General features: G+C 51.4%; 12 protein-coding genes across 12 annotated transcripts; 8 read left to right on the plus strand and 4 right to left on the minus strand.

Annotated features, from left to right (window-relative positions):
- Positions 1–1,130: 1,130 nt before the first annotated feature.
- On the minus strand, positions 1,131–3,290 carry N7506_008901 (F-box/WD repeat-containing protein; the record flags this gene model as incomplete). Its single annotated transcript, XM_056958194.1, has 4 exons — positions 1,131–1,328; positions 1,381–2,092; positions 2,144–2,787; positions 2,841–3,290. The coding sequence occupies 4 exons, from the start codon at positions 3,288–3,290 to the stop codon at positions 1,131–1,133; spliced, it is 2,004 nt and encodes a 667-aa protein (XP_056807584.1).
- A 911-nt stretch (positions 3,291–4,201) lies between these two features.
- On the minus strand, positions 4,202–5,463 carry N7506_008902 (Mn(2+) transporter ATX2; the record flags this gene model as incomplete). Its single annotated transcript, XM_056958195.1, has 3 exons — positions 4,202–4,379; positions 4,434–5,363; positions 5,414–5,463. The coding sequence occupies 3 exons, from the start codon at positions 5,461–5,463 to the stop codon at positions 4,202–4,204; spliced, it is 1,158 nt and encodes a 385-aa protein (XP_056807585.1).
- A 430-nt stretch (positions 5,464–5,893) lies between these two features.
- On the minus strand, positions 5,894–6,903 carry N7506_008903 (RTA1 domain-containing protein; the record flags this gene model as incomplete). The annotated part of the gene is made up of 3 exons (XM_056958196.1): positions 5,894–6,079; positions 6,128–6,672; positions 6,723–6,903. The coding sequence occupies 3 exons, from the start codon at positions 6,901–6,903 to the stop codon at positions 5,894–5,896; spliced, it is 912 nt and encodes a 303-aa protein (XP_056807586.1).
- Positions 6,904–7,528: 625 nt separating this feature from the next.
- N7506_008904 (uncharacterized protein) lies at positions 7,529–9,022 on the plus strand (the record flags this gene model as incomplete). The annotated part of the gene is made up of 2 exons (XM_056958197.1): positions 7,529–8,059; positions 8,120–9,022. The coding sequence occupies 2 exons, from the start codon at positions 7,529–7,531 to the stop codon at positions 9,020–9,022; spliced, it is 1,434 nt and encodes a 477-aa protein (XP_056807587.1).
- Positions 9,023–9,376: 354 nt separating this feature from the next.
- hat1 (histone acetyltransferase catalytic subunit HAT1) lies at positions 9,377–11,028 on the plus strand (the record flags this gene model as incomplete). Its single annotated transcript, XM_056958198.1, has 4 exons — positions 9,377–9,395; positions 9,459–9,734; positions 9,792–10,056; positions 10,104–11,028. The coding sequence occupies 4 exons, from the start codon at positions 9,377–9,379 to the stop codon at positions 11,026–11,028; spliced, it is 1,485 nt and encodes a 494-aa protein (XP_056807588.1).
- A 572-nt stretch (positions 11,029–11,600) lies between these two features.
- N7506_008906 (U6 snRNA-associated Sm-like protein LSm4) lies at positions 11,601–11,986 on the plus strand (the record flags this gene model as incomplete). The annotated part of the gene is made up of 2 exons (XM_056958199.1): positions 11,601–11,753; positions 11,810–11,986. The coding sequence occupies 2 exons, from the start codon at positions 11,601–11,603 to the stop codon at positions 11,984–11,986; spliced, it is 330 nt and encodes a 109-aa protein (XP_056807589.1).
- A 329-nt stretch (positions 11,987–12,315) lies between these two features.
- N7506_008907 (pentatricopeptide repeat protein) lies at positions 12,316–14,340 on the plus strand (the record flags this gene model as incomplete). Its single annotated transcript, XM_056958200.1, has 2 exons — positions 12,316–12,918; positions 12,967–14,340. The coding sequence occupies 2 exons, from the start codon at positions 12,316–12,318 to the stop codon at positions 14,338–14,340; spliced, it is 1,977 nt and encodes a 658-aa protein (XP_056807590.1).
- Positions 14,341–14,982: 642 nt separating this feature from the next.
- On the plus strand, positions 14,983–15,411 carry N7506_008908 (uncharacterized protein; the record flags this gene model as incomplete). Its single annotated transcript, XM_056958201.1, has 1 exon — positions 14,983–15,411. One exon carries the CDS (start codon positions 14,983–14,985, stop codon positions 15,409–15,411), a length of 429 nt encoding a protein of 142 aa, XP_056807591.1.
- Positions 15,412–15,875: 464 nt separating this feature from the next.
- Positions 15,876–17,507, plus strand: N7506_008909 (putative phosphatidylinositol-3,4,5-trisphosphate 3-phosphatase; the record flags this gene model as incomplete). Its single annotated transcript, XM_056958202.1, has 3 exons — positions 15,876–15,878; positions 15,930–16,014; positions 16,060–17,507. 3 exons carry the CDS (start codon positions 15,876–15,878, stop codon positions 17,505–17,507), a joined length of 1,536 nt encoding a protein of 511 aa, XP_056807592.1.
- A 417-nt stretch (positions 17,508–17,924) lies between these two features.
- N7506_008910 (putative phospholipase A2 (PlaA)) lies at positions 17,925–20,312 on the minus strand (the record flags this gene model as incomplete). The annotated part of the gene is made up of 1 exon (XM_056958203.1): positions 17,925–20,312. The coding sequence occupies one exon, from the start codon at positions 20,310–20,312 to the stop codon at positions 17,925–17,927; it is 2,388 nt and encodes a 795-aa protein (XP_056807593.1).
- A 348-nt stretch (positions 20,313–20,660) lies between these two features.
- On the plus strand, positions 20,661–22,650 carry N7506_008911 (EXO70 family protein; the record flags this gene model as incomplete). Its single annotated transcript, XM_056958204.1, has 3 exons — positions 20,661–20,944; positions 20,997–21,214; positions 21,272–22,650. 3 exons carry the CDS (start codon positions 20,661–20,663, stop codon positions 22,648–22,650), a joined length of 1,881 nt encoding a protein of 626 aa, XP_056807594.1.
- Positions 22,651–23,043: 393 nt separating this feature from the next.
- N7506_008912 (alpha/beta fold hydrolase) lies at positions 23,044–23,745 on the plus strand (the record flags this gene model as incomplete). Its single annotated transcript, XM_056958205.1, has 1 exon — positions 23,044–23,745. One exon carries the CDS (start codon positions 23,044–23,046, stop codon positions 23,743–23,745), a length of 702 nt encoding a protein of 233 aa, XP_056807595.1.
- Positions 23,746–23,925: the final 180 nt, after the last annotated feature.

The following is a 23,925-nucleotide window of genomic DNA, read 5'->3' on the forward strand; positions in this document are numbered from 1 at the left end:
TGTAGCCGATATCGAGACATACTTTCTTAGGCATTCGAAGCCACCAGACGGCCAGGCCAAGTAACAATAGACCAGGAAGCCATATCACAGGAATACTTAGGACCTTCGACCCTACTATTGAAGTAGAGAGATCCATGCTGTAGATGCGATTCCAGAGGGAATGCTCAGCGTATTTTCCTAAGGCTTTGAGCTCTGAGACAAATCAAAAGGGAAAGTCGAGATTGAACGTCTTTTGAGGGGTGGTGGGCATAGATATTCGTTCCATTTTCTGCTTTATCTTTTTGACTATCCACCTGAATGTGCCAACTACTCCGATTCTCCAGAAGTAACTATGAAGAAATTGATCTGATTGGTTGTATTCAATTTGGGCTGATTGCTTTGTCACTTTCTCTCTGAACTTGCCTGATTGGGTTTAGCCGCTGTCGCTATCTACGAAGACGAGAATGTTGGCGGCGATGACCTCGGGATGATTGGTATCTTTAGCACATAGATGACCTGTTAGCTAAAATCACCTCAGACTCGTGAAGCAACTTTGGAATTGTTTGAGCTGAGCTCCAGTTGCCCTTCCCATCCATAAATGCTAGATCTGGGCCCTTCATTTCTGCATCCGGGGGTTTGCTACCACAAGCTAGTATGCGTCGATTGCCCAAAATCCAAGGTCCCAGGGCTTCAACCTTGGAAATTTGTAGACAGAACCTTCATCGAGAGTTTTCCACATAGCATGTTTTACAATGTAGCCTCCAAGGGGTCACCTGGGCATGAAGATGAGAACAGAGTATATAGATCACATTCCATATTTCCAAAAAGGTACCTAGGTATCATGTGCCAAACCACAAACACCGAGATGGGTGATATAAACTAAGATGATAATGAGACACTGAAACTCCAGCATGGTGACTTCACAAGTGTGAAAAGTCCAAACAGGAACGAGACAGCCAAACACTTGCAACACCAAATATGCAACCACTTGGTGCTCTACACACCCCGAGGAACGCCGCCACAGGCAAAGCACCCCCAGACAAACACCTCCCCACGCTCGAAAAAAAAAAATGGAGAAATAAATATGACAAACAAAATGATATGCGTTATCGTTAGGATGTGAAATGAGATTCAGATCGGTAAATGCTGGATTATGAGGAGGGAGCGTCTGGCATTGGCGCATCGCTATCAGTGCCTGGGATGGAAGGTGGGGGGTCGGAGAACAGCTTTCTGCGTCGAGGAGTCACTGACAACTCGCTGTCATCGACGGAGCTGAACCCGGGAGTACTCGAGGCACTTTCGAGGGCAAGTTCGTCGTATTCTTCTTCTGGCGGCGAGAAGGACCAGACCTGATATGGGTTAGTTAACTGAGAAATTGTTTTAGGCTGGTGAGTGACGTACCTCCATGACGGTGCGGTTAGATCGGCTCGCCATGATGACTGCCTTCTCATCCTCGAAAGCAACCCTCCAAACAGCATCGGCTGGGGATGAAAGCTCTCGGAGTAAAGAACCAGTTTGCAAGTTCCAAACCTTAACACGACCATCGCTTCCACCGCTGACAATGCGGGTCTTGTCGAATTGCAGACTCGTGACGCTGTTGTCATGTGCCGCAAGTCGGTGGATAGGAGCCATTTTGGTCAAAGACCAAACACGTACAGAGCCATCCGAGCCACCTGTTACCAAGGTGTCGTCCCGCATCTGTAATTGACCGACCAAAGACGTATGACCTTGCAAAATGGCATGACATTGACCAGATTTCGGATCCCAGATCCGAACGCTGGTGTCCAAACTTCCAGTTGCAATGCGCCGGCCATCAAATGCAATCGCATATATTTGACTGAAATGGCCTGAGAGCGTGCGGAGACAGCGTCCTTGGGAGATGCTCCAAATCCGCGCGGTTGTATCGTAACTACCTGAGACGACAATATCGCCATGGATCGCAAGACACCGGACGCTTGCTTGGTGACCTACAAGAACATTGCGACAGGTTCCCGTGGCAAGGTCCCAAATACGAAGCGTTGTGTCTCGCGATCCTGAGATGGCAGTGTCGCGATCAGACATCTTCAAGCAACGGACTGTTGATGTGTGACCTCGAAGAAGGTGGATCCCGGCACTGTCGAGCATTAGTGTTACCCCATATATATCATGAACGGGGATATCTTACCCTGTGGCCATGTTCCAAACTCGAACTTCGCGGTCACAGCCTCCGCTGACTAGGATGTCGTCCCAAGGTACCATCGCCCATACTCCCATTACATGTCCTTGGAGTGTCTTTTGGTTGTCTCCGTTGGTGTCGTATACATGGATCTTCGCATTATCTAATGCTACCACGATGTATTTCGGGGTGAGGTGGAGACTTGTTACCACACCTTGGTCGGGAGTGATGTGGCGCTGGGTGCACCGACCACCCTTATTCCAAGCAGACTCAACCATGTATTTTTGCTTGAACTGTGAGCGATAAGAGACCGGTCGGGTGCGACGTCTTCGGGAGGGGAAGCTAGTCGGAGGCAACCATTCTCCGGATAGAGTGCGGGGAAGTTCCGGTGCACTCTCTGTCGACTGCCCGTTTGACGCGGTCAAGCGCCGCTGCAGGCCACTGAAGGCGCGTGCGCCGGGGGCCGAGTCCACCGGATGGGCGGTGAAGGGGTCGACGAGGTCCCCTTCGTCCTCTAGGACTCGACGCACTGAATATGCGTGTTTTTCGCATAGATTTTTCCAAGTTATGTCGTCATTTAATAACTCTCGCCAGCGCCTTGATACCTGCGAGGACCTGGCGAGAGTCTTGGGGTCGTCGATAAAGGAGAGAACCTAGGCGTGTACATCAGTATTAGATCGTAAAGACTCGACGAGTATCAACCTACCCTTAAACATAACTCGTTGGGGAAAACTTGAAATGGGTCTTTCCGCAATCGGGGGCCAACGTAACTCGACACAAAGCTCAACTGCTGGCTGTCGCATACGTCCAAAAGACCCTCCAGGAGTCTTTGTTTCCGGGCGTTCGATAGTGTGCTGAAGTGAATGCGAAGATTCAACAGGAAGCCATTCTCATCATCGTCGGTAGTGTGCCAGTTCGGGGGTCTTTGATGGGGGGTCGGACTGGGTGCTGGGGTCGGGGGTGATGCGGGCGCCGAGGGTAATAGGTTGGCGGGTAAAGGAGTGCCCACTTTCTTGGTACTGAGAGATCGGGAGGGAGTTGTAGTGAAGGGTGTGGAGGTGTCATGCGATGTTTGATTAAGAGAGTCCAACGGTTCGGATGTATGCGCATTCAGCCCATCTTCCATGTCACTGAGGGAGGCCCGACGAGGATCCATGGCGGTTGAATAGGGGCTGAGACCGCCACGGCGAAAAGAGCAACCCTCCTATTTGTCCGGTATTTATCGCGACGCACTGGGTATCAAATCCCAGGTCGGCATGGGGTGTCGGGGGTATGATGTCGGATGAGAGGGAGAGGCTGGCCGAGGGAAGGGGAGGTGAGACCAGAAACTCTCCGAGGGTATGATGGTGAATGCAAGTTAATTTATAAATCTCCTTTTTTTTTCCCTCGTTAGTTTCCCTCGCTCGGTCGGTCCGAAAATTCACTTCCAATGAGATAAAAGACGATATGAAGAATTAGGAACATTCCAAGCGGAGATGTCGTGACCATCTCTGACAAAGCCGCCAAGCTCTTCTCCGGACTCGATCCGATATGGGGGGGAGACGTTTCATGCATCCGGTAGGGATCGTCTTCTGTACATGCTATATTCTGATGTTCGATGTCTTTGGTCTTTTGCCTTTTGCCTTTGCCTTGAAATGTTCAATAATCAAATCTCAATGGCAAAGAGGCAAAACGGTGAAGTCCGAGGCCTGAGTCGCTTTAGCGCAGGCAAACTTCGCTCGCCCACGGGATACATGCGGCTCGCGGTATTCGACCATGGAACAACTCCGGGGTTTCGATGATACAGACTGACGAGACTGACGAATGTTGTCATCACCCTGCGGATGACATCGTGAATCACCGGGGCCCGCACCTCGGGGGTCATCTGGCCTTAAGTAGTCTCGCAACTGACAACTACGTAGGTGTGATCGTGGAAAAATCATGCAATTATGACCAATACAGGACACCTTTCCAAACAAGCAGTTATACAAGAAATCTAACTATTCCCTTATTCCAATCTAAGCTAAAGTCGGTCTGCCAGCTATGTGTCGCAACAAATGCCCAGCGAGAGAAGTGTGGTACATGTGCTCAATGAGCATGCCCCAACTGCAAGAACAGGGGCAGAATCATACCCAACACAGACGCGATCAGGTCTCTCATAGACTTGTCCGAGCCGTTCTGGTCTCGGTCACCGTATCCGTTGACAGGTAGTTCACGCGGCGACGATCCGGGGCCATTCTCTTGCATCGTGTGCATCGCAACATACCTGAAAAGGGTCAGTGGGAGGTCGGGTGTCAGGCATGGGAAAGAAAAGACTCACAAGAAAGTACCACCGGAGAAAAGCAGGAGCATTCCAGTCCGCCAAAGAGTACCCGCCTCATCAGCGCTGGAAGATCCCATCATCTGTACAAACAGGAATGTGGCCAAGGCACCCAGAGGAGCCGCAAGACTGAATACCAGCAAATGCGCCCTGGCAGTGCGGCTTGACAGTCCCTGCTTGAGCAGGATAGATGTCAGTCCGAACGATGCGGGCGCTTTATGTACCATGATCGCCAAGAAGATAATGAAACTCAACCCGGTATCGGAGCTAGAAGCCCCAAGAGCGATACCATCGGCTGCAGCATGGATCACCAGACCGGTCGTGGTCGCAAAGCTGTGTCCGCGGCGAGAATGGTTTGTTTCCAATAAGCCGCCCTCGCGCGAAGGGGATGAGCCCCGTCGTAGTCCAGACCCGAGGTTATCAAGGGAGATATGGTAGGGCGTGCGGTCGATCTTGGTAGGGGCAGCGAATTCGGGGAGCTTGTCGACGAGGTACATCAAAATGAATCCACTGATGAGGGCGATTCCAATCCATGCATGGGGGGAGTTCTCCTCATCTTCATGGGTATCCTCATCCGACTTGTCGCTCGTAGAGTCGTCCTTCCGAACGTAGAGTGTTTGCGACTCGGAGACTTGGTCTCTTTCCAGAAGTAGGCTTGGGACAGGGGTAGTCGCTACGTTTGAGGCGCTGTTTTCGCTGGAGCCGAATGTGGCCACGGTCGGTGCCTGGTATTGCCAGTTCACGTTCGTTTCGCGGGTGTGGAGTTGTTTGCGACTGCGGGCATTGGCGCTGTAGAGAGTCTCGATACCCTCGGGAATAATCACAATCAGAGATGTCCCCACCAGCACGCCCATTCCAATCGAGGAAATCAAGCGCAACTGTGAGGGGGAGAGGGTAAAGGCGAGAGGTAATGAGCCGACGACAAATGACCTGTACACTGAATTAGCCACCGGATTGGGTCGTGTCCGCGGAATACTCACGTAATTGCCATCACAATGCTCAGAGCGAGCAGAGTAAAGAGTCCCTCCATATTGATGAGCTTGGTGGTTCACAGCTACAAGAATTCAATCATTGCGCCAGAAGGTGGTTAAGAAGAGGCCAAGGTGTGTCGAAAGATCTGGGTCCTGCGGGACCCACGTTCAGGTACCGCTTTCAATCAAAACATACCACTCCTATGCAGGAGTGTTTAGGGGCTCCTCATGAATTCCCTTGACAGGTACAGTTTACGATAGGGCTGATGGATTTAATCTCGACATTCTATGCTTACAGATCCTGGAACCTTGCGTATTACTGCATTCCTTTCATATTCCTGTCTCCGATGCCGATCCCGCTATGCTTTCTACCTTGATATAAGCACTGAAACGCTGAAAACGCTGAAACACAAAGGCGCCGACGCTCTGATATCAATCAAATGCATGGTCTAGTCTACACCCCCATCAAGCTGCTCAGAACCATGACTACTACCGTGCCTCTTTGGGTAGCCGAAGTCCCATCCAAGGCAAGTACCTTGATGGATGCCACCAGACGAAAAGCGCCACACAAGGGTAGATACAAAGCGCATCGAAAATGTACAAAGGCCATTCGTGGGTGTTCAAGTACCCCGTGGTGCCCTGCGTGAATTCAACCAGTCGATAAATAGACCGAACCTGGGACAAGTCAGCGATTGAAGCACAGATAGTTCAGGGATCACAAACCAGAATCAAGATCGTGGTGAAGTTGACGACTCGCAACAAAACTGGCCAATGCTTGTTCTTGGCAACGCCGCCAATGATGTGCTCTTTCTCGCCGAAGCTCTCATACCGTTCACGGACAACATCGGTGAAGCGCTTGGAGGTAAAATTGAAGCGAACTGCAGCCACAGCGAACAGACCAAAAGCCGCCAGCTGGACAATCACGCCAATTTGAGCGACATGTTTTCCAGTGTTGAGCTTGTCTGCTGCATTTCTGTCACTATCGCTGACTGAAGTGATCATGATTGCGCCGCCCATCTGGAGCAATAGAGCGACGATGTCAAATCCGACGAAGAGCGGCGTGATGAATCGAGGTGGCACCCAGCATAGCTTGAAGGTTCTCTTCTCTCGGGGAACAATCAGAAACAAGATGCGACTGAAGATGATGTAGCAGCAGGCGGCCATCAGCACAGGCGCAAGGATGACCAGACCGAATTGTACGGAATAAGATGGTTTGTCGGTGACATTCTCGACTGAGATGCATCGACTAATCCAGCCAGCTGCCTCCACTGGTTGATTGATTAGTTCCGCCTGCAAATTTGTCAGGATGTTGACCTACTGGCTGCAGCTATTACCATGATAGCCCAAATCCATGCCCTGTATCGAACCCATTGCACCAAAGTCCCGATAAAGGCAAGAGTGTACAGCACCGCTGCAACAATAGCTGGTGCTAGGGACGGGTTGTAACGATAATACGAAGCATGCACCTCTCTGGGCGACGCACGCTCAACTAAAACCATCTTCAATGAGTGTGATGGAAAGAGTATTCAGGGTGCCCCCACCTTTAAGAAGAGGAAAGAAAAACTCGGCCTGAAATCAAGCCGTCCCCCATTGCGTGGCGGAGCGTCAAACTTGTAAAGTGCTGGGCATTTTTTATCTTGGCGTTACCACACAGCTACAGCAGGCTCGCAAGTTGCTTCTGGTTCCGATCGCGATGCGATTTAGAACCACAGCCACATGGGAGAGATGCCGCCAATGAAAGCAACCGCCCGGGGATCCATCGCCATCGAGGGACGATGAATTGCATACCCGATTAGGAAAGGTCGCCAAGGCTGGCAGGTCCAGCTCCACTCGAGTCTAACCTCGGAATCTTGGCCTTGTCATCACTACGTTCGAAATCCCACGAACTCCTTACCTGTTTGAGAGATGCCATTTTTTCATTTCTACAGATGACAGATGCCTTATCACGGTCGTCCTAGCAAGAATTGCTCAAATTGCCGCACAAGAAGAATCAAAGTTTGTGATGCAATTTGATATTCAATTGTAGACTGACCGTTGATGTAGTGTGACCGAATTGAGCCCGTATGCTCACAATGCAGGAGAGCGGGAAAACCATGTGGTGGCTACCGGGATCTGAGTGCTCTTATGTTTCGCAGCGAAAACGAGAGAGCGGCTCAACTTAGTGCCGAAGCGAAGGCCAAATCGAGAGCCCGTCGAAGACTAGAGGATGGCGTGGCTCTAGACTCTGATATATCCACACCTGAATCGCCAGCCGAGCCCTCGCCTGAAGAAGTGGTCCGATGCATTTGGGACCAAACGTCATCCAGCCCGAATATCCTTGCCCTACCCACTCCTGTGGACGATCAAGGCCTAGGGTTCTTTATTAACCGCTTTGTGACGCCAATGCCCATAAGGGTAGGTGGCTATCTGCGTGTAAATAGTGTGCAGGATTCTACTTTCTTCAGACAGATCAATTCTGACTCGTCTATTCGGGATGCTGTTGTCTCAGTTGGCTTGGCTGCCATGTCCAATGTCCAGCGTGATAGGTCACTGCGGATATTGTCAAGAGAGAAGCACGCACGGGTCATCAAGACTGTCCGAGAGGCAGTGGGGAGCCCCGCCCAGGCTAACCCAGACCGGACATTCCCTTTGATTGTCATGTTGAGTTTGTATGAGGTATGCTATTTTAGCCGCTCCCGAAGTCTCGTTCGTGCTCAGACAAGCTGAAACTCGCAGATGGTGAGCTGTGCGCCCAATCAGTTGAACTCCTGGATTGTGCATCTAGATGGTGCTGCTGCTCTACTCAAACAATCAGCATTTCGCAAGTTTCTCACGGCTTCGGACCATCGGGCGCAATTGGGATTCTACTTCGTTTCGATAGTCAAATACTTCTCCAGGAAAGATGGCGCGCCGGATACATTGAACTGGTCCCGTGAGGCCATGTCCAATGTGCCACCAGAGCTGTTTCCGGCAGTGAACCTCATCGACATACTGGTTAGATTTATGAGATTTGATGCATCTTTGCGACAACAAAGCCCAGGCACAAAGGCCGTCATCAGCTCAGCGTTAATGTTCGAGGCCGAACTCAGCGAGTGGGAAGCCAGCTTACCTGATAGCTGGGCCTACGATGTACAAAAGTCTGACACACACCATCGCACGTTTTATGGCGAGTACCATGTGTACAAGGATGGTTGGGTCTCGAGGATATTCAACCACTATCGTTGGACACGACTGCTCCTCAATGAGATGATCGTGTGCAAAATATCAAGCCTCAGCCAGCCTTCATCAGGAGATATAGCCCAGCGACAACAATCATTAGAGACGATTTCTTCGATGGCACTTGGCATATGCGCTGGCGCTGCAAGCCATGAGGCGATCTCTCAGCGGGGCATTTCTGCTGATAACTCATCCCACCTACCACCACTGAATGGAATTTTCATGACGCTCTTCCCCCTAGCAGTTGCTGGAGGGGCGGCCGGAGTCCCGGATCATGTCCACGATTGGGTGGTTGGCACGCTGGAGCAGATTGGGTGTACCATGGGAATCCAGCGTGCTTCTGAGATGATACCCCAGCTGAAAAATTCACATGCAAAATGGAAAGAAGATCAGAAGAGGTGGCAGGCAATACATGGGACATAGTTGTCATAGTACATATTAGAAGTTATATAGACCTTAATCATTTATTCGGTGCGGGTGCTCACAATATACATGACCTGGAATCCATGAACCCCCTTCACTTCGGGACGAGCAATGTCTTGCAATAAGAGCTTAATCTTCACACACAGGCACTTGATTCTGATATGTAATTTCGTCTTCAATCAGTTGGATGTATAGCGAAGTAATCGAGAGTGAAGGTAGCTCTGCGGGGCCGCTAGTCCAAATTAAGTAATACTGATGCGGCCTGGGCGCGTCTCACTTCGCGTCACTTGAGCTCCAAACTTCCTTCGCGATACTCCGTAATTGAACTTCAATCTCCTAAGCCACACCTTCAAAATGGCGAGCGAAGCTTCATGTAAGCCACTCTGGAGCCAGTATCCCATGCACACTGGGTGAAGCTAATTGACTTGTATTCTAGGGTCTTGCGACGCCAACGATGCGGTTCACATTACCATTGTTCAACCGGGCGACAAGAAGCCAAAGACGTTATCGGCGTTTCACCCCCAGTTTACCTATCCCATCTTTGGTGACGAGGAACAGATTTTCGGCTACCGGGGGTTGATCATCCGCTTGCGCTTTGCGGCTCATGATATGCGCCCTCATGTTCACATTTCTTACGACGAAAAGTTCAAGACCATCGGCGATACGGAGGCTCTGAACTTGCTCGACACCTTGAAACCGTTTGTTCAGGAAGGTAAGATTTGGACTTGAATTTGCGAACACACGCGACAACAGCTGACCTCTGGCGCAGAGGCTTTTGCCAATCTTCCGGACTACGAGAAAGCCGTTCAGAATGACTCTGACGCCAAAGACTTCAAGCCCCCAGGCGAATTTGTCATCGGATACGATGTGGACGATAGAAAATATGAGATCTGGGCCGGATCACTCTCAGACCCTGCAGTGCGCAAGATCCTGGATCGCATGCAGGTTCTCGTTTCTCTTTTCATTGAAGCTGGAACTCCCCTAGAAACCGACGATCCAGAGTGGACGCTTGATAGGTGGATGGTGTACTTCGTGTAAGTGTTACACATGCGATACGCGTTACCCAGCTAATATATCACAGGTATGAGAAGGTGACACCTCCTACCCCGACAGCCTCGTCGTATTCGATCGTCGGATATGCCACAACATACCGCTACTGGTACTATCACCGAGATCAGACCCAAACCCCCGAGGTAAAGGACTATGAATTCCCGGTACCAGAAGTCAACATCGCCGCACTTCCAGCCCGCATCCGAATTGCCCAATTCCTCATTCTTCCTTCACACCACCGCGCCGGTCACGGTACCCACTTATATACCACAATTCATGCTGCATGCATCGCAGACCCAACGATCCTGGAGCTCACAGTGGAAGACCCCAATGAGCAGTTCGACGCTCTTCGTGACACGGCCGATTACTGTCTGCTGCGACCTGAGTTCCTGAAACATAACGTGAATCTCAACCCCGACCCTCACGGGGCATTCTCTCAGAAGAAGCGTCCTCGCAATGTGCCCACTTCCGCCCTCATCCCTACCAAACTCCTCACCGACATTCGGAAATCATTCAAAATTGAATCTACTCAGTTCGCGCACATCCTGGAGATGTACCTTCTCGGCCAGATTCCCAAGAGCCACCGTCTGGCCGGTGGTACCAACCTCACGCGACTCTTGATCAAGAAGTACAAGGCTGAGAACGAGGAGGATCGGCGCTATTACTGGTGGCGCATGCTGACCAAGCAGCGTCTTTTCAAGAAGCACAAAGAGCTTCTGAGTGAATTAGAGCTCCTTGATCGTGTGGAGAAGCTCGATGCCACAGTTCAAAATGTGGAGGAGGGTTACGAGCTTACGCTAGATGCTCTCGAAGGCCGATTGCCGGACGAGGAATCAAACGAGGAGACAGATGTTCCCACCGGGAGCCGGGACAAGCGTGTCAAGCGCAAGCTCACGGTCGAGGATGACGAGGATGAAGATGACCACGCAGAGCTGGCCAAGCGACCAAAGGTTTGAACAGTCTCCAAGGATCACTTTCAAACATTCTTGTACTATGTAATCTATCTTCAAGGCATGCCTTCAACGGGGAAATGAGTTCTTTTTCTTTCATCAATTAGTACAGAATTTGGTTAAACCCGTAGCTTCTCTGGTATATGGCAATTATTTCGGTTTATAGATGGCTCAGTCGTTGGGCAATCAAGGATTTGTTGCATCTCCGTCGATTAGATCCTGGCCACATTTGGACTCGGCACTTACCTTTTTCCGGATCACCATCGCATCGGTTGGAGCTTGCTTGGATCCATTGTTAATCTCAACACCCCAGATAAATAAAGCAGAGCCTCCGATTAGGCTCTGAAGCGTCGAATCCTTCCAAAGTCTCCCGATTTTGGTCTTACCTAGCGCCCGCATTCTCTCAACGTTGTGCGCCGACCGACCGACCCTCCCACCTTCACCCACCTCGACGATCGCATTTCAATATGGTGAGCTCCAGCTCGATCCAGCCACCAGCCACCAATTCGAACACAGACACTAATTTGTTCTCTTTCTAGCTGCCTCTTGGCCTCCTCACAGCCGCCCAAGGCCACCCCATGCTGGTGGAACTTAAGAATGGCGAAACACTGAACGGTCACCTCGTGACCTGCGACAACTTCATGAACCTGATCCTGCGCGAAGTAGTGCAGACAAGTCCCGAGGGCGACCGCTTCTTCAAATTACCCGAAGTCTACATCCGCGGCAACAACGTAAGCCCTTGATCTCACTCCGGCTTGAGCCCCGCTCGCTCGTCATATACTAACAGGCCCAGATCAAATACCTGCGCGTGCCCGAAGAGATCGTCGAAATTGTCAGGGAGCAGCAACAGAACCAACCACAAGGCCGTCGTGGCGGTCGAGACGGAGACCGTGGTCGTGGCCGTGGTGGTCGCGGCGGTCGCGGTGGACGTGGTGGACGGGGACGAGGCGGTAACCAAGCATGAGCCTTTTACGATGATTTTAAGGAGGCAAATGAGATACCCCGGAGGAGACGATAAGGTCGCTCGGAGGTCTGGAACGGTTTAAGAGCATGGCCGTGGCGTATCTGGCTCTGTATTTTCACGGGATATGGGTCACTTGGTCGATTTACAGCTACATTTTCAATATTATATTGCAAACCCCAAACTCCCGGACTATTACCTGGTTTTTGAGCCAACGGTTGTCCAATGTAGGAAGTTCTGATGCAAGGCTTCAGATCAATTGTGTCACGTGATATCAAATGCCAAATCAAATCCGCGGAGGTTAGCTCTAGACCACCTAACAGGACCCGGTCATGTCGCGACGGGCGTTGGTCCTCGATGGCCTATGGTATTCTCTATGTCCATCCTTCACAGCTTTGAGCCTCGGTCGCTCGGCGTATCCTAAACCCAAAGGACGAATATCGAGACCGACACTACCCTCGATCACTCCCGCAAGCGCGCCTGCTCGTCGGTGCTACAGCACAATAGGCGACAACCACGGAGCTCAAAATAAAACACCGCTTGAACCTCAGACCGACAAAACACATCCCAACGATCACAATAATGAACCCAATGCTCACTTGCCCGAGGAACGGACAAACACACGGAGCGAACGGAAAAGCCTCTCTCGAACACACAAGGTGCAAGAAGATCTGTTGAAGTGGACGAACGAGGGCTTGGAAACACGCCTTCAATATGTCACTGAGAAAAAGCCCAACATTCGACACATCACGCAGATTCTGCGGCTGCTCATTCGAGATCGCCATGTACGGCCTAATGCGCGACACTATAAAGCTCTGATCATCGCCAACACCGACAATGAACGAGGATCGCCACAGGTTGTGCGTGAATTACTAGAAGAAATGGAAAGCAATGGGGTCACTGCAGACTCAGGCACCCTACATGGTGCATTACAGGTAAGGCATGTTGACACACGAAATTTGAGCTGAAGCTAACTACGTCAGGTCCTTGCCGTTCACCCCGACTATCTCCTTCGACAGGAAGTCCTGAACAAAATGCGCGATAGGTGGTTGACGGTCAGTCCGGCCGGCTGGCATTTCGTGGTGGCGGGACTCCTGCGCGAGAACCAAATCGAGCTCGCCCTCGAACACCTCGAATCGATGGAACGGAAGGATACCGTAGTTCAGAACTGGCTGCACAGTATCTTCATCTACACGCTCTGCGACCACGGCGAAATGGACGAGGTGTACAAGTTGATGCGATCTCGGGTTGAGCAAGGTCGCGATATGACGCCCCAGCTATGGATGCATGTGTTGATGACGGCGGGTTCTCACGACCACTACGCCATGGCGCACTATGTGTGGCGACGCATGGTCGAGCTGGGTTACATGAACCCGCTCATTCCGGTGTGCAATGACGTCCTTCGACTGGCAGCTCGGGAGGGTGACACGGAGCTGGCGAATTCTGTGTTCCGGTACCTTGTGGAAGGCGGGATGCCCCTCGAGAGCGGACAGTATGAGCGACTTGTGGAAACGCACGTGGCAGCCGGTGACCTGCCTACTGCGTTCAAAACATTGTGCACTATGCACGAAACACAGATCCCGCTAGCGGATAGTTCGACGGACTCTATTCTTGCCTACATGATCCAATCTAAAGTGGATCGACGGGAGGTGTGGCAGATGCTCAAGCGTCTGAAGAATGAGAAGCGGACCGTGCCCATTAATGCCGTCCGTGTTGTGGCCGACCTCTGTGAACACGACGCTCAATCTGACCCGTCGGTGGTGGATGATGGAGTAGGTTTCTACAAGGAACTTTACACCGTTTGCCCAGAGGGGGCAGACGTTCGAATCTACAACACACTAATCCGGATGTGCCGCACGGCCCGAAACCGGGAATCAGGCATGTTCCTGGTGAAAGAGATGGCGTCCCTCGGGGTGATCCCGAACGGGGCAACCTTTGAATCCATCATTTTGATGTGTTTGGACGCGGGAAATTTCAGGTCCGGCTTTATGTATTTCCAGGACCTGGTTAAGCGGGAAGCGGCATTGAGCGCTGAAACGCAAGGGGAAATTCGCACCATCTGTGCCGGGTCCGTGGACGAATTTGCCATGCGACTACAGTATCACCCTTACGTTCGCGACGATGTACGAAAACTCGATGAAGAGCTTCAACAGAAGCAGCGGGAGAAAGAAGCCAATGAGAAAGTTGGCCGCCACCCTGTTCCTCCGGCCGTTCGAAGGTTGAGCATGTCAGACGATCAAAGAAGAGACTTTAACAAGGAACGTCGAAAGCGGAAACGTCGCCGTCTCGCAATTGAGCGAAATATGAAAGAAGAGGGGTGGGATGAATGGGAAGTCGATACTGCCAAGACCGATTGATTTCATTTTCAGGACCAGTTTGCCAAGCATTTTTGGGCTGTAAGCCACATGAGCTTTCCAAGCTTCGGCTCTTTGTGTATTATACAATATATCCATTTCAATCTGTACATATGCCTTCTTTTTCCGATGCTTCCTTTGCATATGATATCACTCTGGGCAGAATGTTAACCCTCTTTGTGTCACGCCGTTTAGCCGTTAAAATCTCAAGGCTTTGTACCATGGATCTACTCAAAAACTGTTGAAGGCTATAAATAGGCTCCACTTTACTTGAAACACACTTTCAGTGACGATCGTGGGGGGCGAATCTCGGATAGTAAGACCTTTGAGCACTAGTCAAACAACGATGGATTGAGGAAGGGGCAGTGTAATCTATCGAGAACAGGCACTCGAACTCAAGCACGGAACAAATACGGAGAATGAAGTAAGAAGATTCCCCTGATGATCAGCAGGTTTCCGTGCCAAGAACGTCCGGGGCAGGGACCAAGGGGAGATTCATCCTCTGGGACCCTGACTAAACTGTCTCCAAGCTTGTTATATAACTCCCAGCCTCTCCCAACCCTTACATCTTCTCCATATCATATTTTCCTTCCCACACATTCCACTGTACATTGGATTCTATCTTAAGCATAATACCTAATCACAATGCAACTCACTATCCCCCTCCTCTTGGCCGGCATGGCCACCGCCCTTCCCTCCGCTGCCAAAGTCAACACAATCAGCGATGAGGTGATCTGGAAGGTCTCAAACCTCACAATCGGCTGCTCCCAAGGTGGCTGCATCTTCGACTACGACATTGCTGGCCGCGCCAACACCGAAACTCCTCCCTTCCGCACCCACTGCAGCGGTGCTGAGAAGACCGAAGTCGTCTGCGACAACAAGAACATCACCACCACTGTTACCCCCGTCGGTAACCCCACCTGGAACGTCGATGTCACCCACCGCTGGACCACCTGGTTGGATCCCCAGTCGCTGGCCACTTGGTACCAGCAGGGCTCGAAGAACGTCTCTGTGCCTGACCACAAGCCCGTCAGTTTCCGCTTCAAGCCCACCGCTGAGTACGGTGTCGCGTAATTGATTACGCCCGGCCAGATTTGATTTCAATTGGGTTTTATTTATGGGATTGGAGGACCCGTTCTAATGTATTTGGGGTCTATGCGGGCGCAAGACATGTCACTCCTTGATGTCTGGCGTTACGAAAATATTCTGTACTTATGAGTCTGGCACTGTACAAATGAATTTTGACTATTTGATATGACATATTATGAATATATCCCAATTTGGAGTTGAAGAATGTAATGTAAACAAATGTGTTGTTGTACATGGCCCTGGAGTCAACTAGTACCTCGTCCGTGCGGACCACGCGATAAGTCTATCTTGATTATGCGGTGACATCATGACACTGCGCCTCGTTCTGTTTGCAAATCCAACTTCTATATACAACGTCCACATTTGCATCTTTGTCTACATATTTCACTGGAGAACTTGTTTATATCTCACGTGCCATACCCCAGGCACCTACAATAGTCACTCTTTCAATGGTAGGCCGCCAGCAGGGAGCTTCGGTGTTCTTTCACTAACCCTTCTCCCAGTCATCAATTCTCCGCCAGATTGTCGCAGGTCCAAGACAGCAACATCCAGAGGCAGGACTTGACCTGTGCTATGTAGAAGATAACTGTGAGTGACCTGGCCCGCCGCGCCGCCCCATAACTGACGTCGCAGTGATCGCAACCTCTGGTCCATCAGGGACATACCCTCAACGCGCATACCGTAACCCTCTAGACGCCCTCGTCAAGTACCTGGACGCTAAGCATGGATCAAACTGGTGCATCTGGGAGTTTCGCGCTGAGGGCACCGGGTACCCAGACTCAGAGGTCTACGGACGCATTCACCACTTCCCCTGGCCAGACCACCACCCACCGCCCTTCGCGCTGATTCCCAATATCATGGGAAGTATGCGCAATTGGCTACATCACCTGGACAAAGACGAGGATGAGAAGAAGGAGCAGGGGGAGCGAGTGGCCGTGGTACACTGCAAGGCGGGGAAAGGGCGCAGTGGAACTGTCGCGTGCGCATACCTCATCAGTCAGGAGGGCTGGAAGATGGAACATGCTTTACAGCGATTCACTGATCGGCGCATGCGCGTGGGCTTTGGTGCTGGCGTCAGCATTCCCAGCCAGCTGCGATACGTCGGGTATATCGATCGGTGGACGAATCAGATGGGGAAACAATATGTCGAGCGACCTGTTGAGATCCTGGAAGTCCATATCTGGGGCCTGAGAGACGGAGTCAAGGTCGCTGTGGAAGGGTATGTAGACGAAGGAAAGAAGATCAAATCTTTCCACTTGTTCCATCGGAACGAGCGCACCATCATTGAAGATGGAAAGACGGACCAATACACGACACACACGCCTGTGGACACACAGACTTCCCCAACAGAATCCTCTACCAGCTCATCACAGCAAGATGGTACTACTGTGGAGCGCTCACCAGTCGCGCCGGGTACTGTCTCTGCGATGATCTTCAAGCCCCACAAGCCACTCATCATACCCAGCTCCGATGTAAACATCGACCTTGAGCGCCGCAGCAAGGCTTCCTACACTGGTTTCGCAATGGTGACATCCATTGCACATGTCTGGTTCAACCCTTACTTTGAAGGCGGAGCGGAGCATGACTCCGGTGTCTTTGAGACTGAGTGGGATGCCATGGATGGCATCAAGGGAAGTGCAAGGAAGGGAATGCGTGCATTAGACAAGCTCAAGGTTGTCTGGCGGTATCCGTCAGAGTCACAAGCGAAAGGGAAGGGCAAAGAGCTGCCGGCTGAGGGAAGACCCATCAGCGAGCCTCAGCCTGGTGAGTCGATTCATGAAAGCGATCCGCCTGACTGGCGTGGACTTTCAGAGGACAAAAGCCAGGAGAATATACGTCCTTCTGCGAAGTCGCAGAAGAGTACCTCCAGCCTTACGGATAAGACCAAAGAGTTGGGGCATATTTTGGAGAAAGAACTTGGGCTTCGGAAACAAACGGATGACAGTAAAGATGTCAGTTTAGCTGGGAGTGATGACGAGACGCGGATCACGACCGATGATGAAGGGAGGAAGGTCAAGGTGAAGAAAGGGGAGCAGGATGATGATCTCGAGGGGGTAAAGACGCATTATGCGAAAGAATAAAGATGACATTGTTTCGAGTGGAAAGTAATGTACATTAATGCATCTGAGATCCGAAACTGTACAAACTCATGGAATGTAATCATATAGACATCGTCCCTGGTCAAAAGACCTACAGGGAATGGACAGAGTAAGTCAGTCCACGAGCAATAAAAACAGAATCTTCTTGTATTGTATTGTGTAGTTTCTATCTAAGAATTTCGCTCAGTCTGTGCAAGTGCAAGCTAACAAGACGTCGCAACATGAGTAGTTCTAGACATGCCAGGTGTGTATCCCGAACGAGAAAAAAAAAAAAAAAAAAAAAAAAGGAAATAGAAAGGAAAGGCCAGAAGTATGGGGTGTTAAAAATGCCATGGACGCAGTGAATGAATAGGGTCGTCGTTCTCGGTTGTGCACCTGAAGATATCGAGACAAGAGAGATCATAGTGGAACAAAACCTTCCAACTTCTTGCGATGCTCTTGCGCCTCCTTCTGCAACCGATCTGACTTCTTGCGCTCATAGACCGCACGAATAACGCGACGAGTTTGCTCTTCGCCCTGCGAGAAATTCGCTTTGGCAAGGCCAACGACCGAATCAATTTGCTCAGGCGTGTAGATAAAGTTCCAGGTTGAAAGGAAATCATCCACATCAGGGTCGATTGAGTTGGGTCGTGGCGCAAGAGGTTGTTCCGGGTCCTTGGTTTGAGAAGCTTCCTGTCTCATGGACTGGACAGCTGCGCGAGGGCGCATCTGAGGCTTGGGAGGAACGTCAGGTGCAGAGGGGTTGGGGATGAGAGGGAAGTAGACCACAGCGATACCGGCGTCGGGACGCATGAGGTGGAAGTCGGCATCAGAGTGGTCTTCGCTCCGAGGGTCGAAGAGGCGCTTCGATGGTGGCGGCTCCTCGTCTGAAGTGCGTTCTTCTGTGCTACCGACCCAGACATTACAGTAGCCTAGGTCGGTGCCGCCTTGTGGCTTTTGGCCAGTGGCTTGCTTGTTATCCCTGGCGCCTTCTTGTTGAGCGTGGGCAAGTTTTTCGCTTAACTGCTTGTCGGTGATATTTTGTGACTCCCGTAGGGCGTTTTCGGCGTTTTCGATGCTTTCGGCCTTGGGCCACCCAGCGCCAACGGGCCAGCCCTTGATACCGCGTTGACGGGCGTATCCATCAACGACGGAGAGCCAATTCTCCTGCTTCACGTCGGCAGAGGCGTCGAATGCGACTATGACGTCGACGTCGCGACCCGGGCGAATGAGCGGGTAGATGGGGAGGTTGTTGCTCATTCCCGCATCCATGAGACGTAAATGATCATCGTGGAAGATTGATTCTGGACAGGAGTCTGGGAGTTTCTCTTTCATGCCCTTGACATAGTTGGGAATTCCTGCGGGATCAATGGGATGAACCTTGATCAGGTCTTTATTTTTGCCTTGGATGAGCGAATCAATCCCACCAAACCCGGCCAGGCCTCTCACCAAGGGCCGGATCTCTTTGTAGTAATGTGACAGAGTAGCACAGAAAGCACTTCCCCAAACTCCCATCAGATTGGGGATCCTAACCTCCGGAATGGGGAGGTTGTCAGCTGTGACCTCCGAGCGGCCTGCATCGAAGTGTCGTCCGAGTGCCCAGGTCGGGATGCCGGCATTGAGCTCCTCACAGAAGAACTCATAGGGGGTGAACTCAAACCATTGGAACCAAGCTTCCTCCTGAGATTTCTTAATGAGTTGATCCGGGGTGGGTTTTTTCGTGACTTTTTCGTTCGATTCGTGAAGGATTGGGATCTCATGGCGTACTGCGGTGTAGATGGGGAGAGGGTGCGACCCGCTGGAAAGGTTTATTTGCTGGTTCGACAGTTTGAAGTCCCTATCCGATACTCCAAGTTCTCCTCGGGGGACCAGAAGTCTCGCTGCAAGTAACATTCCGTAAATGTCCACCAGGCCAAAATCAGCTCCTGGGTCGCCTTTCAGCTTCTCCACAAACCCACTGAGAAGGAATTTGTTTGTTGGGGCAGTGGTGAGCAAGTCAAGGGCTGCCGGTGGGAACGCAATGTGGACACCAAGTCGACTCTTCAGGTGGTCAACGAGCTTATGGAAATCTCGCTGCGCGATAGAGGAATGGTAGAGGGTCTGCAGCCAGCAACTACCACTGACACCGGCTGTGTAGGTAACACAGTCCCATAAACCTGCCTCTTGGGCTGCGAGATATGAGCCGGTACCTGCGACCAGAGCACGTAGTCCGCCCCCTGAGCCACATACTGCGATGATGGGGACATCATCTGGGTGAATGTCGTCCTCGGGAATATTGAGATAAGTTGACAATGCTTTGACAACCTTTCGTGATCGCTGTCGTCTGAACTCTTGCTCCTCCGGGCAGAGGTTACCACTCACGCGTACTTCGGCATCGCGGAGAATTTCAGGATTGATGTCCGGGTCATGTGCTTCCTTCCAGATGTCATCTGCAAGGGACCCTGGTGCCAAGGACAGCTCTCGCTGGAGCTTCTGAACAGTAGCTGGAACAAATCGGGTCCAGTCCGGAATGATGTAGGTTGTGAGGCTACTCACGTCTACCCAATCACCCGAACCTACGGTTTGCTTCACTCCATCAAGCCTCTGGGTGATGTTGTGCCAAATTGATCCATAATCCTTGGCATCTTGTTCCCCAGAGGGATCGGAGCTCAACTTGGAATTCCTGGACTCCTCGTTGCTAGACCGAGATCTGGAAGCAGTGAAGCGCACCCTCGATTGCCCTGGGTGAGACCATTCCCCCGCAGTGTATGCAGCTAGGGCAGCGGGAGGAACTGTCCATTTTAGACGTGAAGCCCTGGCAGCACCCATTGTGACTAGGGGACGTTGAGTGAACAAAGGAACGTGCAGCTGCATCCAGTGAGAGCCATTGGAAAAGGAAAATCAACACTTTGCCTTTTTTCCAAGCCACAGCGCGAATCCGGACCTGGCGATCGACGATGACGTAAGAGACGAGACTGGCGATCGATTCACGTGACTCTTTCTGGCTGTTTTGGGACTAGTGCGTGCCGGACTAAACACTGGCCATCTGGGGGGGGAACTGCTTATCACCGGAGCTCGGAGGGGACATCAATTCCATTCGGAAGAGTGGCTCGGTGAAATGTGATAAAGCCTTTTGTGGATTGTCTCTTGTCTCTTGCCTTCATTGTTCATCTCATCATGGTGGCTCCAAGGAACACCGCCTATGCTGAGGAAAGCGCCGAGGTTGAGGTGCTCTACGCCAACCTCGAAAAGCTGAACCGGCTCACCAAGAAGATCCAAGGGTCTATGGTACGCCTTGAAACGGGTGGAAAGGTTGTCAAGGAAGCCATTGGTCCCATCTACAGCAACACCCAATCCCTACAGATTACCAACAGCAACATCGACAAGGTCAACGATGCCATCGATCGCTTGCGCCAGCCTCTTGATGCGAAAAACCGCGAAGATGGTATCATCCGCGCAGGGTATGTACCTCAATCAGTTCATCTGGTTAAAATCCTGCTGACCGTCCTCAAGTCCACAGAGCTCCGGCATCACGCAGTATCTCTCGGCGATGAAACGTGTTGAAAAGGCGCTGGTCGACCTCAACACAACAAATCTGCGATCTAATCAGAAAGCGATCGCCGATTTCAACACGCTCTTGAACATCGGAAGTATAAAGCTACAAGACACCCTACGCGCAGAATTGAACCAACACGCCACACCAATTGAGCCCCTACATTATCTTACGAAAGGTATGCTTGGTCGACTCCGTCTATACATTCTTGAAATTAACGCCTAGTTCGCAACAGACCTATCATTCCCATCTATCCCCGAAGAAACGATATCTCATCTGGCACCATTGTGCTCGGCGGTCGGCTCCGCATCCGTTCATGGGCTCCAGCGAACCAAGGGTGAGAACCCTGCGTTGAAAGTATACGCTGAGGTGCGGGGTCCGTATATCACATCCAGCTTGCAGAACCTCGCGATCGCATCCATGAACACAGTCAAGCGCAGGCCCACAGACGGTCCTTACAAGCAAGGTACCAATGGCATTGGTCTCTACTCGAATGCGTTGGAGGCTTTTATCACCACAGAGCATGGCATCATTGTACAATTGTTCAGTGGCGATCAGCAGGGTCTGGCTTTACAAGCAACGTTCCTCTCCGCAATGGGCGAATACTCCAAGACACTGCGCGAGCTCAATCAGTACATCAAGGCAAATCTCATGACCGACTGCTTCCTCGCCTTTGAGATTATCGAGATCGTGACCGCCATGTCCTATCGAATTGATTCAAAGGCAGCAGAGTTGAAGAGCCTGTTGATTGAGGCTCTCCGGCCTGTGCGCGAGACTGCTAAGTCATCCCTTTCCGAGTTACTCGAAGAAACGAAGCGAAAGGCTGCTAGCGTACCACTTCCGCCAGACGGTGGATCAGTACCTTTAGTGGAGGAAGTGATGAGCTCTTTAGCTACTTTGACGCACTACTCGGGTCCTTTGGCTTCGATTCTGACGTCTTTGGGCGATGGGAATTGGCGAGCAAAGTCTAACGCTGCGGGCTCTGCTCCACTAGACGTCGGCCCAGACAGCGCGACTCTTCTCTCGCACTTCATTCTGGACATGCTCGAGGCCTTGATGACCTCTTTAGAAGCACGCGGTCGGGCATTCCACCGATCAAAGGCAGCACTCGGAGTCTTCCTCTCCAACGTGTTCTGTATCGTGGATAGGTCTATCCGACAAAGTCCAGAGCTAGCACGCTACCTTGGTTCCCCAGACAGCATCGCCAGGATCGACACATTCCGCAAGCGCGCGACATCTACCTACCTGGATGCATGGAAAGAAACCTCGCAATATCTTCTCGATGTGCAGTACACCTCTCGTGGAGCGCAGCGCAATTCTAGCGGCAACGTGGACTCAAGTGCTATTGTCAAATCCCTTTCGTCTAAGGACAGGGACGCAATCAAGGACAAATTCAAGTCGTTCAATGCTAGCTTCGATGAGATGGTGTCTCGACACAAGACGCTTCACATGGAGCGCGAAGTGCGTACTGTGCTATCTCGGGAGCTGCAGACTGTTCTCGAGCCCTTGTATGCTCGGTTTTACGACCGATATGTCGAGATCGACAAGGGACGAGGCAAGTACATCAAATACGACAAGGCAAGCTTGTCGGTCCAATTGGCACAGCTGGCATAAGCTCGCTAAGAGCCATCATGTATATGAGCTAATAGTTAATGTCAATCCATCTGGTATCCAATGTTAATAGATCACCGCCTGCTATCCGTAGTAGACTGCCGTAGAATTGTCAGTCAAGTTTTGTGGGCTTCCCCACCCACCTCGAAAACACTTGGCATCAATTCTTAATCACTCCTGCATGGCTCTTATCTACATCAGATATCGATGCCCTCTCAGTCATTGAGCTAGACGGAATAGCTACTTCCAGATTGGGAAGGTGGGTGCAATTTGTTCAGAGCGTGATCTCATTGGCTGCCTATAAACCAAGGCGATGACGACCGTTTCCTACACGCAGGCTTCATCCACCTTGTACATATCGAACCTCATCGCGCAATCATCAGCGACGTGTCAAGCATGACGTTTGTATTACCGCGCCCTGGAACAGAAAGTTCTGGTGCTGCCCCACCAACAATCCAAGCTCCATCCGAAGAAGCTTTCGTCTCAACCTTTGGTAGCCTCCTACCAAAAGCATCCTATCTGCAGACCCCCGTTGGAAAAGCAGCATACTATGAGATTCCACCCTCATCAGGCTCTTCAGATCACCAAACACCGGTGTCCCGTGTGTTGTTCGTGCATGGCGTCCAGACACCCGCAATTGGGCTCCAACCACTAGCCAGCGCGTTATCTTCACGCTTCCCGCTAGCCCATTGTGTACTTGTTGATCTATGGGGCCATGGCCTTACCGAGACACCTGTTGCGGCGCATGAACCGGCACTATTCCATGACTTGTTGTTGGCCTTGATGGACCAGCTTCAATGGAAGAAAGCACACATTGTTGGGTACTCGTTTGGCGGGTCCACTACGGCGACTTTTGCCGCTGAATATCCCCAGCGTGTTGAGTCTATGGTGCTAGTTGCGCCTGCCGGTCTACTGCGTTCCTCGCAGTTCACCGAATTGGAGAGGAGGTATCTGCGTGGAGGTGAGGGGCTAGAGGATCAGGCACGTGCCTGGATCTTAGATTTCCTTGAAGGGGGGAATTGGTTGTTCCTTCGGACTGGAAGGAAAGGGTTGGAAGGGGGGAGGTGGTTGCAGAGGCAGTTCGAGACTGGGAGATGAAGGAGCATAAAGGGCACCCGGCAAGTGTAGTGGGTATATTCAGAGACGGCGGGGTATTAGACAAGCATGCTGGATTTTCTGAAGCGGCAAAGAAGGGTATACACAGTCTATGTGTTCTAGGGGAGTTGGATGATTTGTGCACTGTGCAGGATCTACGGGATGTTGGAATGCACAATGCTG

This window comes from Penicillium brevicompactum (genome assembly GCF_028827555.1).
Source record: "Penicillium brevicompactum strain IBT 35665 chromosome Unknown utg000006l_segment0_segment0, whole genome shotgun sequence".
Lineage (NCBI taxonomy): Eukaryota > Fungi > Ascomycota > Eurotiomycetes > Eurotiales > Aspergillaceae > Penicillium > Penicillium brevicompactum.